Source organism: Mesocricetus auratus, unplaced genomic scaffold, assembly GCF_017639785.1.
Source record: "Mesocricetus auratus isolate SY011 unplaced genomic scaffold, BCM_Maur_2.0 Super-Scaffold_100019, whole genome shotgun sequence".
Taxonomy (NCBI): Eukaryota; Metazoa; Chordata; class Mammalia; order Rodentia; family Cricetidae; genus Mesocricetus; species Mesocricetus auratus.
Window position 1 is genome coordinate 3,974,872 of NW_024429200.1, and position 17,373 is coordinate 3,992,244.

The following is a 17,373-nucleotide window of genomic DNA, read 5'->3' on the forward strand; positions in this document are numbered from 1 at the left end:
CTCTCCAGCCCTGGATTCAGGTCATGTTTTATCACAGTAACAGAGAGCATACTACAACAGACTGTATCCTTGGACTATGATCCAAAATAAATCCTTTTCTCCTTAAATTGCTTCTGTTGGGGAATTTCATCAAAACAGTTCAAGAAACTCAGGAGGAACAGTGTCAGAGGGAAGCCTGAGCCTCGGGCCCAGGAGCACATGTCAGAGAGAGGCCCAACCCTCAGGCCTGGGAGCAGAGAGCGACCACAGGGTGATGACAGCAACAGATTCCAGCAGCGGCTTCCAGAAGCTATGGCAAGCTCATCTTGTAAAGAGCGCCTGTGTCTTAGCCAGCACCCACTGCCATTTCTCTCTTGGAGATAAACTGCTGCTACAGCCACCAATGGACCCTCAGACCCACCTACACCTAGAGGAGCAATCACCAGAGACAAGGCCCCGCCTCCAATGGGAGGAGCTACACTGGAAATGTAGCCCCACCTGCACCTCAAGGAGTGACCACCAGAGGAAGTGGGCCACTTCCACCAGGACATCACCAGAGGCCCTGCTCTGTTTGCACCTGGAGGAGCAATCAACGGAGCCACAGGTCCCCATTACACCGACTGGAGAAAGAGACCCCCTCAAGCACAAGCTCCACCTATGCTGATTAAAGGAAGAGATGCGTAGACAACAAGGTAAGAGCACACTCAACATTATAAAGAGCAACACAGCATCACTAGAAAGTAGTGGTGCTACAGACAACAGCAAGACCTGATCATCCCAATGCATATGAAGCAGAAGAAAATGACCCTAAAACAACTTTGAGGATGATTGAGGTCCTTAACGAGGAAATGAAAAATTCCCTTAAAAAAATGGAGGAAAAGACTAACAAAAAAATTGGAAGAAATTGACAAATCTCTTAAAGAAAACCAAGAAAAAACAATCAAATAAATTAAGGAAACAATTCAAAACTTAAAATCTGAAATAGAGGCAATAAATACAAATGGAGGGAATTCTAGAAATGAAAAATCTGGGTAAATGAACAGGAATCACAAATACAAGCATAAACAACAGAATACAAGAGAAGGAAGAGAGAACTTCAGGTGTTGAAGATAGGATAGAGGAAACAGATTCATTGGTCAAAAATTTTAAATCCAACAAATACTTAGCACAAAACATGCAGGAAATCTGGCATGCCATAATAAGACTGAACCTAAGAAGAAGTCCAAATCAAAGGCACAGAAAATATATTCAACAAAATCATAGAAGAAAACTTTCCCAACCTAAAGAAGAACATGCCTATGAAAGTACCGGAAGCTTACAGAACATCAAATAGACTGGACAAAAAGAAAAAAAAGTCCCCTCCTGCCACATAAAAATCAAAACACTAAACATAAAGAATAACGAACGAATATTAAGGGCTGCAAAGGAGAAAGGCCAAGTAACACATAAAGGCAGACCTATCAGAATTACACCTGACTTCTCAATGGAAACAATGAAAGCCAGAAGGTCCTAGACAGATGTTAGGCAAACACTAAAAGACCAGGGATGTCAACCCAGACTACTATACCCAGCAAAACTTTCAATAACCATAGATGGAGAAAACAGATATTCCATGATAAAACAAGATTTAAATGATACCTACCCACAAATCCAGCCCTTCAGAAAGTGCTGGAAGGAAAATCCCAACCCAAGGAAGTCAGCTACATCCAGAAGAACACAGGCAATAGATGAGTTTATTATAGCAGCAAATCCCAAAGAGAACTGGACACACAATGTCATCACCAACAACAAAAACAAAACTGACAGGAACTAGCAATCACTGGTCATTAATATCCACTAATATAAATAGTCTCAAAACACCTACAAAAAGACACAGGCTAATAGATTGTTTTCTGGATATGAAAACAGAATCCATCCTTCTGTTGCATAAAGGAAACACATCTCAGCCTCAAAGACAGACATTACCTCAGAGTAAAGGGTTGGAGAAAAATTTTCCAAACAAATGGACCTAAGAAACAAGCTGGCGTTATCTATCCCAATATCTAGAAAAATAGACTTCAATCTAAAAATCAGTAAACAGATAAAGAAGGGCATTCATATTCATCACAGGAAAAATCCATCAAGAGGAAATCTCATTTATGAACATCTATGCTCCAAACACAAGGGCTCCTGCATTTGTAAAAGAAACATTACTAAAGCCTAAATCACAAATCAAGCCCCATGTGGGAGACCTCAACACCCTACCCTCACCACTGGACAGGTCTGCCAGGCAGAAGCATAACAGAGAAATAAGGGAACTAACAGGTGTTATAACTCAAATGGACTTAATAGACATCTATAGAACATTCCACCCAAACATAAAAGAATATACTTTCTTCTAAGTATCTCATGGAACCTTCTCAAAAATAGACCACATACTTGATAACAAAGCAAACCTCAACTGATACAAAAAAAAATTGGAATAACCCCCTGTTATCCTATCGGATCAACACAGCTTAAAGGTAGAATTCAGAAGTAGCATTAATTTCAGAAAGCCCACAAACATATGGAAATTGAACAATGATCAGCTGAATCACCTCTGGGTCAAGAAGGAAATAAAGAAATTAAAGACTTCCTAAAATTTAATGAAAATGACTGCACAACATTCCCAAACTTATGGGACACTAGGAAAGCAGGGATAAGAGGAAAGTTCACAGCACTAAGTGCCTGCATAAAGAAGCTGGAAAAATCCCACACTAGTGAATTAACACAACAAGGAGCAAACTCACCCAGAAGGAGAAGATGGCAAATGGAGGGCTGAAATCAATAAAAGAGAATCAACAACAACAACAAAAATCAATACAAAAAAAAAATCAATGAAAAGAGTTGGTTTCTTAAGAAATTCAACAAAATAGGCGAACCTTTATCCAAACTAACCAGAAGACAGAGAGAGCATATCCAAATTAACAAAATCAGAAATGAAAAGGGGGACATAACAACAGACACTGAGGAAATCCAGAGAATCCTCAGGCCATACTTCAAAAACATGTACTCCACAAAATTGGACAACTCAATAAAATACTGGCGAATCGATTCAAAAACACATCAGAAAAATTATCTACCATGGCTGTTGTAATTTAAGAAAGTGGTACATGAGAGAAAGACATCATGTGACAAGGTTCAAGCAGAGGGTTTTTTTTTAAATAGGGAAAGGAATCATGAAAAGGGGAAAGGGATGGGGGGGAGACTGGTTTCTAGAGACATGAGCAGTAAGAGAGAGGAGAAAGGAAAGATGGGGGAGAAAGAAAGGGGGGAGGGGGCAACAGAGGGAGAGAAAGAAAAAGTGGGAGAGAAGGATGGGAGGTGAGCAGGGCCCTTTTAAAAGGGAGCATATTAAATATGCACAGGTGGTGTTCTTAGTGGCTGCAGCTGAGGGTGTATCCTGTCAGAACCCCAAGGACAGGCCAGTACAGATGCCTGAATACTAACAATAGCCAAGTACGCTTCATCCTAGAGCTGCAGCAATAGTTCAACATATGAAAATCCATCACTGTAATTCACCATATAAACAAACTGAAGGAAGAAAAACACATCATCATCTCATTAAATGCTGAAAAGCCCTACAACAAAACTCAACACCCCTTCATGATAAAGGTCTTGGAGAGAATAGGAATACAAGGAACATACCTAAACACAATAAAGGTAATATACAGTAACCCTACAGCCAACATCAAACTAAATGAAGAGAAACTCAACGAGATCCCACTGAAAGCAGGAACAAGACAAGGCTGTCCACTCTCTCCAATATCTACTCAATATAGTACTGGAAGTTCTAGCTAGAGCAGCAGGACAAAAGAAGATCAAGGGGAATGCAAACTGGAAAGGAAGAAGTCAAACTCTTGCTATTTGCTGCTGCTGCTAGCTTACATAAGTGACCCCAAAAATTCTACCAGATATCTCCTACAACTGATAAACACATTCAGCAGGTGAAGAAGAGAGTAGCTAACATATGCATCTAGGTGAAGAAGAGAGTAGCTAACATATGCATCTAGCTGGCAACACTCTCTGAGTATCTTTGTAGCTGGAAACAAAAATGCACATCATTCACAAGTTACCAAATCCCAAATATCTGTTATTTGCAAGAACCAAAAACCTGCCTTTTCTTAGGGCTTATCTCCTTCACCTTTTTTCACACTGTTGATGAGTGCTTGCCAGTGCCAGTAATTACTTCTACAATCTACCAACCCTCTGTTTTTTCAATGCCACTTCTCTTCTTCTGATTTTGTGGCGTTTTTGCTAGATCTAGGGATATCCTTAAGTTCAAATATTGTGTCTACAAGGATGCCACTTAAATTTCTAATCTTCCACTGTAGGCTACAGAAAGGAATGAGGAATGTCTAATATGCACTGCTCCTGATCTCTAGTAAATGAAATAAAATATAAAATACGCTGGGTGTTGGTGGCGCACGCCTTTAATCCCAGCACTTGGGAGACAGAGGCAGGAAGAACTCTGTAAGTTCGAGGCCAGCCTGATCTACAAGAGCGAGTTCCAGGACAGCCTCCAAAGCTGCAGAGAAACCCTATCTTGAACAACAAAAAACAAAAAAACAAAAAATATATATAGTACAAAATAGGGAGAAGATGTGGTAATACTGGTCATACTGGGAGGGAAGCAAGAATATTATAAGTTCAAGGCCACCCTGGGCTGCATGGCAAGAGCCTATTGAAAAAACAAACAAACAAACCCCAGTAAGGTATGAGGTAAGTGTCCTCAAGAAGCCTAGAAAAATTTCCAACTCATAGTCTCCAAAATCAGTTTCTATGTTTTTTACTCTTAGAGCAGGCCATTGAGCCCAGGGTCTCCTGCATGCTACACACTACATCTGACATAACCCATAGCCAATTCCATTATTTAAATCTGGTTTCACAAGGAGATAGTTTATCCCCTACAGCAAACCCAATTTGGTCTTTGAGGAGCAATGTGGTCACTGTAAAAACAATAGGATTATAATTAGTGTTGACTAAGTCCTTTTATAAGTAAAATGAACCCTAAATTCCTATAGTTACAGCTCAGGAACAAAAATGTTGAATGAAAAGGGGAGCACAGAAACTCATCACACATAGAAAAGAATTCCTGATGGATAAAATTAATATTGTTTTTCCTAACTAGAACTAGATTTAGTTTTTTCCTGGATCTGTTATGAATGAAAGGAACCATGTAGGAAACACCACTGAGTCAAAACTCACATGTACATTAATTTACTATACTTGGCACATGCAAGGGAATTCACCTTAAAAGGGCTACTCTGTGAGAGAATACCACAGATTCTCTCTAGGGGATAGAGTATCTACAGTCAAGCTTAAAGGAGTGAAAAAAAGATATTGTTGCACATCTAAATTCAGCACCTTGGACAACGCCACTAAGCTTTCAAGCAACACCATGAACCCAAGATTTTGTTAAACATATAAACCTCCGAGTATGAGAGATAGCTAAGCGTGTAGAGTTGTTTCCTGAACAATGATGTAAGCCTGATGACCTAAGATAGAGTCCCAGAATACACATAAAAATGGAAGGAGAAAAGCTGGGTGGCAGCGGCACATGGCTTTTAAAATCCCACCACTAGGAGGCAGAGGCCAGCCTGGTCTAAAAAGCAAGTTCCAGGATAGTCAGGGCTGTTACACAGGCAAACCCTGTCTTGAAAAACCTAAATAGAAGGAAGGCAGGCAGGCAGGCAGGCAGTTAGGTAGGTAGATAGGATAAGATAAAATGGAAGGAGAAAAACCAACTTCACAAAGTTGTCCATTGATTTTATAGCTATCAAGTATGCACGGACTAAAAATGATTTTTTAATGCAGAAATCTTACTGATCAAAAATACAAGGTATTTTAGGTGATCAATGGTACAGTTTAAAAAAGGAGGCTGGGGCTACAGAGACAGCTCAGCAGCTAAAAGCACATTTGCAGATCTTGTACAGGACCTGGGTTAGGTTCCCAATACTCTCAAGAGGTTGGCTATTGTCTTTAACTCAAGTTCCAGGGGATGAGACGCCCTCTTTTGACCTCCACAGGCACTGCACACATGTAGTACGCCTACTGGAGTGCAGGCAAAACACCAATACACAGAAAAATAAATCTTATTAAAAGGAATAAAGTAACGATTTCAACACCCAGTAACTCCGTAGTAAGAAATTAAATAATGCTAAATACAGCATTGTTTCTCTGTAGCATACAGAAATATGATAAAAATCATGGGCACAGTTTTCATTCCTAACCTCAACTATTCACTATTGTACATACACTTAAAAAAGATGTAATTTTGTACATTAATGTTCTAAAATTTGGCTTTTTATATAGACTACTCCTGCATTTAAGCTGCTTCATCATAGGTTGTGAAGGTTTAAATTTACACTTACCTGATTAGATTTTTCTACTGTACTACTGGGTACCTCAGTAGTGTCCTTCACAAAAAAGTTGTCTATGATGTGTCTCTCGGCACATTCTTGACTGCAAACTGGGCATCGAATGACTCCAACTGGAAAAGACAAAATTGAATTTGAAGTTTAATATACTGAGACTACCACATCTCATTTAAACTTTAACTGGATGGAATTTTTGTTCCTAATAATTTTAAAGTTCATAATTGCTTTCTAAGTTCATTAGGAGAGAGAGAGAGAGAGACAGAGAGACAGAGAGAGACAGAAACAGAGACACAGAGAGAGAGAACACACTATACATACTAAATACACTAAATGCTGGTGAGACCATGGATCTTAGAGGAGAATCTGCCATCATCACTTTACTGAATCAGTATACTCCCTAACTGCACTCTAAATATTTAACCTAACACCACAGATAAATGTAGTTTTTACCGGTTAAAATTCAAAGAACAAGTGATCATGAAGTGTCCAGCTAAGACCTGGGACATTGTGGAAGAGGGAGCAAAAAAGACCGTTTGAGCCAGAAGACCAGAAATCTACTGTGAGAACAGGTCTCCTAGAAATGACAAAGCAAAGCAGTATGACTGTCTAAACAAGACCTGAAGAAGAGCAGTACAACACCATCCTAACATGAAAGGGAAATTTCATAAGGACACACCCACAGGCAACAAAATAATGCACGAGGCAAGAGAAACAGTTTTCCCTAGAGATGATGCCCCTAATTGGTTCTCTAATTTCAAGTGTTCAGCCATGAAATCACACAAGTAACACTAAACTGACTGAGCAGGTATATTTACATATTTAGGCACAGACACACACACACACATGAGGCCATGATTTCCAGATGGAGTCTGGGGGATACATTGAATAAATTAGAGAGATGAAAGGGAGGGGGAAAATAATATAAACTTAAGTAAAAAAATGTATTTCATAATAACAAAATATTATGAACTTAAGAGTAAACTTCATGCCGGCGTTGATGGCGCATACCTTTAATCCCAGCACTAGGGAGGCAGAGGCAGGCTGATCTCTGTGAGTTCGAGGCCACCCTGGTCTACAGAGTGAGTTCCAGAATGGCCTACAAAACAATACAGAGAAACCCTGTCTTGAAAAACCAAAATAAATAAATAAGCTTCACAAGATATGAGGTTATTGCTGAGAAAAATACATTATAAAACAAAAACTTTAAATAATGAAGAAAACATGTTCAATATAGCTACACATCAAGGTAGCTTATGGTTTTTACTAAAATTTTGTTTGGAAAACATGTCTATTAAATAATGACGCTTAACTACTGAGCCTTAGGTAAATAACATGGTATTTTTGTAAAAATAAGCAAAATTAGAACTGAATATGCACACCAGAAGATCTATGTTAACTGATGTGGCACTAGAAATAAGCAGGAAAACACATTAACTCTCTAAGTTGCTGGGATGGCCACTATTTGATTACACTGTGAACCTGAAATTGTTATTTACTGGAAAAACCTGTTTCTAGGTGTGGTGTGGCTCAGCCCTAGCACACACCTTGAATCCAAGAGCTTTCTGTTGAATATTGTAAACAGGATTAAATAAAGCGAACCTTAGGTCAAGAGGCAGAGTAAGCAACAGTTGACAGGAAGTGAACATAAGGAAACAGAGTAAGAGGGAGCCAGGAGGATGGCTAAACAGAGGCACAGGAAGTAGAAGGGAGGGATATTCAGTCTGAAGCTTTTGTTTGAGACGGTAGAAGAGGAAGGCAATTTCTTTGGGGGCATGGGCTGAGGAGGAAGGTCAGCTAGCGCTTCCTTCCTGTCTCTCTGGGCTAGCAGGCTTTCATCCCAGTATCGGGCTCCTGAGCCTTTACTGACAAAATCCAATGACTGAGATATAGTCAAAAATAACATTTGGTGCTCCAACGTGTTGCATGGCCACACGGACTAAGAAATCACACAGGCTGAGTACAAACTAAGACATCAGTGAGACACCTGGGAAATTCTCAAGGAGAGTTAAGCAATATTAAAAGGAAAAATCTTTCCCACATTAAGGATGGGAAACATCATAAAAACAGGGCATTAGGACTCTGTATAGTACGACTTGAAAAGGCTTGAAAATAGAAGCAGAAAATGAAAAGATAAATGACAATATTGAGATTGACATAATACTGACTATAATTACTATCAGTCTGGTAATTCATATTTTATCCTTAATAGCCATTGTGGTTTTTTTGCCAAATATGAAAAGTGGATAAGATTCAAGCCTTAGAAAGACTTATGAGAATAAGAAAAACACTCAGACACAGAAGAATTTAGAAAGAACCTACTGTGTGACTGCATGATAAAACTGAAGGTGAGACCCAAGGTTCTCAGAAAACCAACCTTAGTTTATCCAGTTACTATACAAAAAGGGTCAGCAGGTCATAGGACCCATAAGGTTATCAACAAGTTAAAAGGGATCCTACAGAAATACTAGATTTAAGAAAATTTAAGGTTATTTCACATAGTATGCATTCACCCTTGGTCAAGCAGTTATTAAATTTAGGGGCAATTAAGAATAGAATTATCCCCACAAGACTGGAAACATCTGGCAACAGTGATATTGGAACATAGTCCCCAGTTACAATGGAGCAGATGGTGGAAAGAGAACATTAGGGGCATAGAACAACGAAACAGTGTTAGAGGCATTGATATTTCCCAAGATCTGTTTTTAGGTGAGGGTCAATAACTTGAGATACAGAGAAAGTTTGAACCTGATGATCACAGCTTGGTGCTACGCTACAAGGAGCTTTGAATGCTTGGGAAAAGTTTAAAGAATCAGGAAAGAGGTCTGAGTCATTTACTAAAATTACACAAGGCCAAAAGAAGCTTTCGCCAATATTTTTTTCTAACAAAATTTGACCTCAGCTGTAAATACAATAGTATCAGATTCAGAAGTCAGACAAATATTAGTCAAATCTTTGGCTTTTGGAAATGCTAATTTAGAACGTCAAAGGGTGATTCGGCCTTTAAAAAGGCAAGATCAGCACCCATAGAGGAATGAATCAGAAATACAGTTGATATTGAACCCCGTACTTCTAATGGTGATACTTGTAACTGAGCACTGTTTTCTAAAAATTGTGATAGACAAGGACATCTGAAAAGGGAGCCTAGGCAAGGTGGTCCTAGTAACAATATTGTAGAAGTGATTCAAATGGAAGACTCCCAGCCTTCTGGAGTAAGCAGAAGGTGTGGCAAAGGCTGGCATTATACCAATGAATGCAGATAAGGGGCAAGCAGGGTAACCCTTTGCCATTGGGAAATGCCCCGAGGGACCTCCTGTAAGCCCCAATATCAAATCTGGTTCAATCATTCCCCACCAGCATTGGAGAAACTCATCCACAGAGCAATTAAAAGACATACCTGTTATTAAAAACAACACTGCTCTGGATGTAATCTATGACAGAACAGCTTCAGTAAATAAAACAAAAAAATTCAGAAGAGACTAGAAAACTAGAAGTATTTTGACAAACTGCTATAAATGCTAAAGTATAAGTGGCACTGAATTGAAGATTTAGTAGACACATGAGCAGATATGTAACAATAATTTCACCCAAATCTCGGCATCCAAATTGGCCTCTTCAGAAAATATTCAGATTCTAGGGAGTAGAACTTTATCTCAAGTAGAACAAAGAGTAAGACAGGTTGAGTATATAGGACTAGAAGGACAAATGGGAAAATTAAAATCCTATGTGGCTAATATAGCCATAAATTTATGGAGCTATAATTTGTTGCAACAATGGATAAACAGATTAACATCCCTCCAGTCTCAGAAACAAACCATGCTTATGAAAAAAGTATTAAAAGGAATAATTAAGAACAGTCACAGACCTTTCAGGTTGTTTATTTTTCAGAGGTACCAACAGCCTCACCTTTAAAGTGATTAACTGACAAACCTGTGTGGGTGGAACATCAGAAAAACCACATGTGGCTTGCCTGGATCCAAAGCTTGATTGTATTTCAGCTATTTTACCTTATTTTCATTCTCTATCTGGCATTCTTACCCAGAGATAATATTACAATGGCTTTTTAGCACACAGAGTAAAAAATTAAAGACCTGTGTAGAAAAGGTTTCTAAGTTGATTCTGAAAGGAAAAATGAGACTTCATCAATTAGCAGGAGTAGACCCAGCAAAAATTGTGGTACCTTTTACTAATGCTGAAACTGCCTTATTATGGGCAGAAAATGAACATTGGCAAAGAGCTTGCAGTAATTTTTTGGCAGACATTAACAACAAATATCCAAAAGCAAAAGACTTCAGTTTATAAAAAGTCAGCAGACTGACAACAACATTTTACAGAACTTTAAACTCAAAACCACTCAATCCTAAGACTGCCAAATACAACCAAGATAGACATTGTGGAAAGTTTGGCAGAGACAGCTTCATTATTGTAAGTTAGTTACTTCCTAAGTTCTTCCTCAAGGGCTATATTAATTTCTAAAATGCTAATAAGAAAAGAACAACAGCTGCAGAGAGTCATTGGATGGCAGAAAAAGAAACTGAATTAAATCAGCCTCTACATTTTAAAGATATGTTGACCTCAGAATGGAAACTAGGATTTGTGTTGCTTTGGGGAAGAGGTTTTACATTTGTTTCCACAGGAAAAGAAAAGCTGTGGATACCGTCAACATTAATAAAAATTAAATTCAAACAGGAGAGACATCATGAATAAGGAGAGGTGATAGTTCATTAGACAGCTGGTCATTCAATCCAGACTAACTTTTAAAGAACAAATGTCTTTCATTTGATCAGGTATGAAAAAATAGTATTTTTGAATGATAATTTATCAAAGGCACTCGCCTCACTGGCAATGAAATGGTTCTTAAACCACATGTCTTAATTCCTTGTCAGAATGTTTGAGTTTTCTTTTTAAATAAAAATGTTTTCTTGTCTGGTATTAAAAACAGTTAAGAAATACAAAATGTTTTAAGTAAATTCAAAGGGTTATAATAGTTCAAACTTGGTTTCTAAATCTGTAAGAGTTGGAGTGATTTGGAGCTAAGACCAAATATTTTAGCAATGAGGTGGTAGCCATTGCCTTTAATCCCAGCAGAGACAGAGAGATCTCTATAAATTAGCTGTTTTCTAAATTCTAGAGTTACAGTGAACAAGGTGGTGATGGTGCATGTCTTTAATCCCACTACCCAGAGAGAAAACTCAGATACAACTCCTAATTGGTGTCTTTGTACATTAGAGAAATCACATACTATATTTACAGATTATGATAAAAACCCTCTACATGGTTACTAGGAAGGCAGATAATTTCCAATGGGGGCAGGAACAAGGAGCAGCTCTTGCGACTCCCAGTAAGCTCAGAATCCTAATGTTGAAACAGATGATATCCTGAATTGTGGATATCATATTTATTGGTGAATTGGCAACTGGGAATTCTACATAAAGCAAAAGATGTCCACCAACATTTGCCAATGTTCTTTGCTATCTAAATATAGATACACTTAAACCTTGAATTAATATATAAAGGAAAGAAGAATGTAGGTATATTTACCCTCACATACTAAAGTATATTTAGTTTCAAAATTTCAAAAGAATTTTTTCAATTAAAAGATATTTTTTCTGATGCCCAAAAACATTTTGCCCTAGGAAAGATATATTACCTGTCAAAAAAAAAAAAAAAAAAAGAATTCTCCCTACCCAGAGTCAGGGCTGGGGTGGGGTTTTGTTTTTTTCTTTCCAGGAGAATAAAAGCATCCAAGCAAGGGATCCGCAGACCACTGAACAAGTGAAACATCTGAAGAAAAAGGACAGATCATCAAGAGAAAATGTCCCAATAAAAAGTAAACTGGCCAAGTGTACCTCCTGCTGGCTGGCCTGAAATTCTGGCTCAGAGCTCCAGACTAGTGACAAGGACATTCAAACTGCTGCATTAATAGCAGACTGACAACAACATTTTACAGAACTTTAAACTCAAAACCACTCAATCCTAAGACTGCCAAATACAACCAAGATAGACATTGTGGAAAGTTTGGCAGAGACAGCTTCATTATTGTAAATAACTGTGTTAGAGCTAAAACTTTCCCTTTTTGTGTAGACAAAAGGGGGAAATGTTGCAGGGTATCTGATCACACTATAAACCCCAAGACTGGAAAAACCTGTTTCTAGTTGTGGTGTGGCTCAGCTCTAGCACACACATTGAGTCCAAGAGCTTTCTGTTGAAAATTGTAAACAGGATTAAGTAAAGTCAATCATAGGTCAAGAGGCAGAGCAAGCAACCAGCTGACAGGAAGTGAACATAAGAAAAACCACAGAGGGTAAGGAGTCAGGCAGACAGAGAGATGCACAGGAAGTAGAGGGGAGGGGCATTTAGTTTAAGAGGTCGGAGAGGGGGTAAGCTTATGGGATCTTGGGTGAGGAAGGTCAGGTGGTGATTTCTCAGCCTCTCTGAGCTAGCAGGCTTTCCACCTGCATCTGGTTCCCAAGTCTTTTATTGGTAAATTGAATGACTGTGATTTTGTTAAAAACAATTTCCAGTCAGGAAAGAGAATACAATTAAATCCCCATTTTACCTGATCCCCAAAATAATTATACAAGTAGATTAAAAACTTTAAAATTGGCTGGGTGGTAGTGGCGGACACCTTTAATCCTCCTAGCACTTGAGAGGCAGAGGTAAGTGGGTCTCCATGAGACCACCTGGTTTACATACATACTAAGTTCCAGGACAGCTGGGGCTACACAGTGAGACCCCATCTTAAAAACAAAACAAACAAAAAACCCTTTAGAATTTGGCTGGTAAGATGGCTCAGTGGACAGAGGTTCTTGTCACCAAGTCTGATAGCCTGAGTTCTATTCCTGGGACCAACATAGTAGATGGGAAGAACTGATTTCTCCAAGTAATCCTCTGAGATCCACATGCACAGTGAGGAACAGGCACCTCTACAGCCACAGATAAAAGTGTGAAACTGACTTCTTCCTCTTGGTTCCCACTTGCTGATGAGGTAGGATGAGTGATTTTTGTTCTTCGACATATTCCCACCATGATGTTCTGTTCTCCCACACAGGTGCAAGGCAGTGGGGGACAACCTACTATAGGATAATATCAATGAAACTATGAGCCAGATCTAGCTGGCTACATCCCCTATCCTCCTCCTTCAGCCTCCTGAGTACCACTATACCTAGCAAGTATTTTCTCTTTGTAAGTTAAACTATCTCAGACATCTGAAAACCTAACAGTATATTTTCATAGCAACAGAGGATTATTTGTAAACTCAGAGTAGAGAATTCATAAGCAACAAACAAGAAAAGCTAGCCAAAAGGTAAAATGTTTTCAGAAATACTGGAAATTTACAGGTGTGGTGATGTTAGCCTTTAATTCTAGCAGTAGGCAGGCAGATCTGTGAGTTCTTGGACAGCCTGGTTTAAACAATCAGCTCCAGAATTCCACCATACTCAATTTTCCTAATTCTTTTAAGGGAGAGTGATCGTTTTGTACTAACAGTAGTTACATAAATCCATACACATGATGAAATGGAACACAACTACATATATTAACATGCTAATGTCAATTCTCTGGCTTTGATATTTTATTATATAAAACATAATATTGTGATGTCCTATGAGTCTGTAATCGTTTCAACATGAAACAGTCTTCTAAAAAAAGGCAAAGAAAAAGAAGCCTGTTCTTGGAATGTGTTTTCATGCTCCTCCGAGGTGGAGTAAATTTACTTCAGATTACTCATTATTACTTGCTGCTGTTATTCAACTAAATGTTTAAACTATTCTGTGGTGAAATATATGATTTATTTAAGCTTGCCTGAGGGTTCAGAATGCAAAGCTAGCCACAAGCCATAGAGCCGGCAATGCTGATAGACACCTTTAATCCCAGCAGCCATACTTGGTGGCACACACCTTTAATCCCAGGACTCAAGAGAGAGGTAGATGGATCTCTGTTAGTTCAAGGCCACACTGAGCTACACGAAATTGATCCAGTCTAAAAGAGAAACAGCTCACAAAAAGGTGATCTCAGCACTTGAGGTATGTAAAAGAGCAGATATTCAGTCTGGGGCATTTTGGTCTCTAGCCACATTCCGGCAATTAGTTTCCAGCCACATTGAGGGTAGGATTGCTTCAGCCTGGGTAGAGGCAAGAGCTACTGGTTTAGCTGCTTTGCTTATGTGGCTCAGCTCGAACCCCAATATCTATCATTGAGGTTTTTTTTTTTGCCTATTTACATGCCTCTATGGAAAAGCATGTTTATGCCACATGTGGTTTGTCCTTGTAATTGTATACAGCTTGAATTCATGAGAACTTCACTCATGACCTTTATTAACCTCAGAATATAAACTGTCTAATGCAACTTGTCCATGGTGGTGATGCACACCTTTAATCCCAGCAGAAGTAGGCTGGTCTCTGAGTTCAAAGCCAGCATGGCCTAAAGAGTGAGTTCCAGGACATCAGAGCGAAACTGAGAGACCCTATCTTGAAACTCCCACCCCCCAAAATAAATCATCTATTGCTCCGAATAAAGTTGGCTACTGCGTGAGACTTTAGTCCACTCGTTTGTCAGCTCTATTGTTCATATCTCAACACCTCTAGGGGGGTGACATGCTCCAATATCCATCATCCTACACCTGATCATTTTATCTAATTCTTTTTTCCCATTGCTACCTATGTTGTTTATTTAATGCCTGGAAGTCCCAAGAAGAATATAGCTGCCATTAGGACAGAGGTGATTAGTCTGTTTAGTTCACTGGTAGTCCAAAGCACCCTAACAAATGGGTCTGGCACATGGTGTTCAATAAATGTACCTTTGTGCAAAACACATACCTGTTAGCCACAACTAAAAATTACTGAGAAACTCATACTTCACCATCTGGAGATATGTTCTAAGAATGCCAATAACATTTTGCTTAAAAGGCCTTCTTTTGTAACAGTAGCAACAAGTTCCTGTGTACCACATTCAAATAGTAGATAGCTAGACAGGAACAAAATGAACACAAATGAAACAAGCAACTCAGCCGAATCAAAATGAAAAATCTTGTCCCCTCGAGCTTTGCCTATCCCGAGCTTAGTTGCTCTTGGCAACCAGACCCGATGGGTAGAGTAGCCTTTGTTGGCCTGGGGGGCAGGTGGCCTGTTCAGCCTGGGGCTGCTACACACACACACACACACACGCACACACACACACACACACACACGAAAGAAAAAATTCAAGAAAGCATGCAGAACTAAAAAAAAAAAAATAGAAGAAAAACCTAATATAGATTAGCAAAAAATTCTGACAGTGGCTATGTCTAGAAAGAGGATGCAGGGCCCTTCACCAAAATCAGTCAAGTTCTTTCCTGAAGTAAATAAACAGTTTCTAAGCCCCCCAAAAAGAGGCTTGCTTTTAATCCCAGCACTTGGGAGGCAGAGGCAAGTGGATCTCTGTGAGTTCGAGGCCACCCTGGTCTACAGAGTGAGTTCCAGGACAACCTCCAAAGCAATACAGAGAAACCCTGTCTTGAAAAACAAAAACAAAAACAAAAACAAAAAAAAAAGAGGCTTGCCAACTTCTATGTGAGTTCTCACTTGGTTCTGGAAGAGTTCAAGAACCTATAATCTTTACCATATCAGTTCTAATGCATTCAGTGTCACTACGACTTATTCATGGTCACACAGAAATATGAATCGCACCTTCAGTGTCATAACATTACTTGAATAAATAATAAGAAACAGAGTCATAGTGTGATCACACAGTTTCTCTCAGGCTAGGGAGGTCAAGTTGACAGGCCACGGTAAGTAAAGTAAGCACATAGCTCTGAGTGGTCAGGGTTCCCAGACAGACATTGAAATCAGGACTTAAACAACAGACAGTTGGCTGAACCTTGAGGTTGGGAAGTATGTGCAGAAAGTCCATAGCTGAGAAAGCTATGTCTACTAAAGTTGCTTCATGTTCTGACCTTGAATCAGCAATAAACACAGCCACTCAGCCAGCCATGGAGTAAGAGTGAAAGAACGATATACAGAAGTAAGAAAAGGAAAAAGTCCAGAGACAAAAGGTGGACGGGACAATTTAAGAAAAGCTGACAAGAAACAAGCCACGTTAAGGCCAGGAATTCAAAACAAAGAATAAGACTCTGGGTGTATATATTTATTTGGGAGCTGGGTGCCAGCCCCTCAAAAGAATAAATAAAAAAGAGTAAACAAAACAAACAAAACCCAGCACCTTACTTATTTCCCTTTAGGTAACCATTTCCATTAATTGGTTTATTAAACCATTTTTAAACATTTTCTAGTTTATCTACTACCTAATTTTTTTCTGTTTTGCAGCTTGCTCCTGTTCACTTAAGTGAGTGATTGTTTCCTATCAGTAAATATACAATAGATCTGATTTTGTTACCCCCTCCCACACACTCACATTGGGTGATTATATCTGGGTTATACAGCATATGTCTCCTCTAATGGCTTACTTTCAATCTTTTGTATTACAGATGACAGAATGAGTAACTGTCTAAATATCACTTTAGACTCATGGTAGATGTGCTTTTAAAATAGACTCCTAGAAGTGGGTTTATGGGTCAAAAAGATAAAAGAATCACCAACATTTCAAAAACTATCAAATGCATGCTATCTAGTTTCACAAAGTCTGAGAACATGCTGACAAACTTTTTGATTGCTGCTCAAAAAGGTAAAAAGTAATTTTCTTGGTATAGTAATTTTAATGGATATGTTCATTAAAAGTCCTAACATCTTTTCAAAACAGTCATTTGTGTAGGTCAGAGGCAGATGAATATTTCATGATTCATAAGTCATATTTCATAATTCATGCTTTGCATTTCATGATGCACATTTCATAATTCATATTTCATAACTAATGATTCCTGTTTCATATTTCATAATTTGCATTTCATATTTCATGACTCAATTCATATTTCATATCATGTGAAATATAAAGTATGAATGAGGAAATACAAATGTTTCATAATTCATTTTATGATTCATAATCCATTTCATTTTACTATTTGCAT

At 38.6% G+C, this 17,373-nt stretch overlaps 1 protein-coding gene across 2 annotated transcripts in view; it reads right to left on the reverse strand.

Annotated features, from left to right (window-relative positions):
- The window catches only part of Trim24 (tripartite motif containing 24), a 100,440-nt gene that overhangs the window by 51,796 nt on the left and 31,271 nt on the right, over positions 1–17,373 (reverse strand). For both annotated transcript variants that reach the window (XM_021234294.2, XM_021234293.2), the window contains exon 2: positions 6,372–6,490. In XM_021234294.2, coding sequence (XP_021089953.1) covers positions 6,372–6,490 — 119 coding nt within the window. The remainder of the gene's footprint in view (positions 1–6,371; positions 6,491–17,373) is intronic.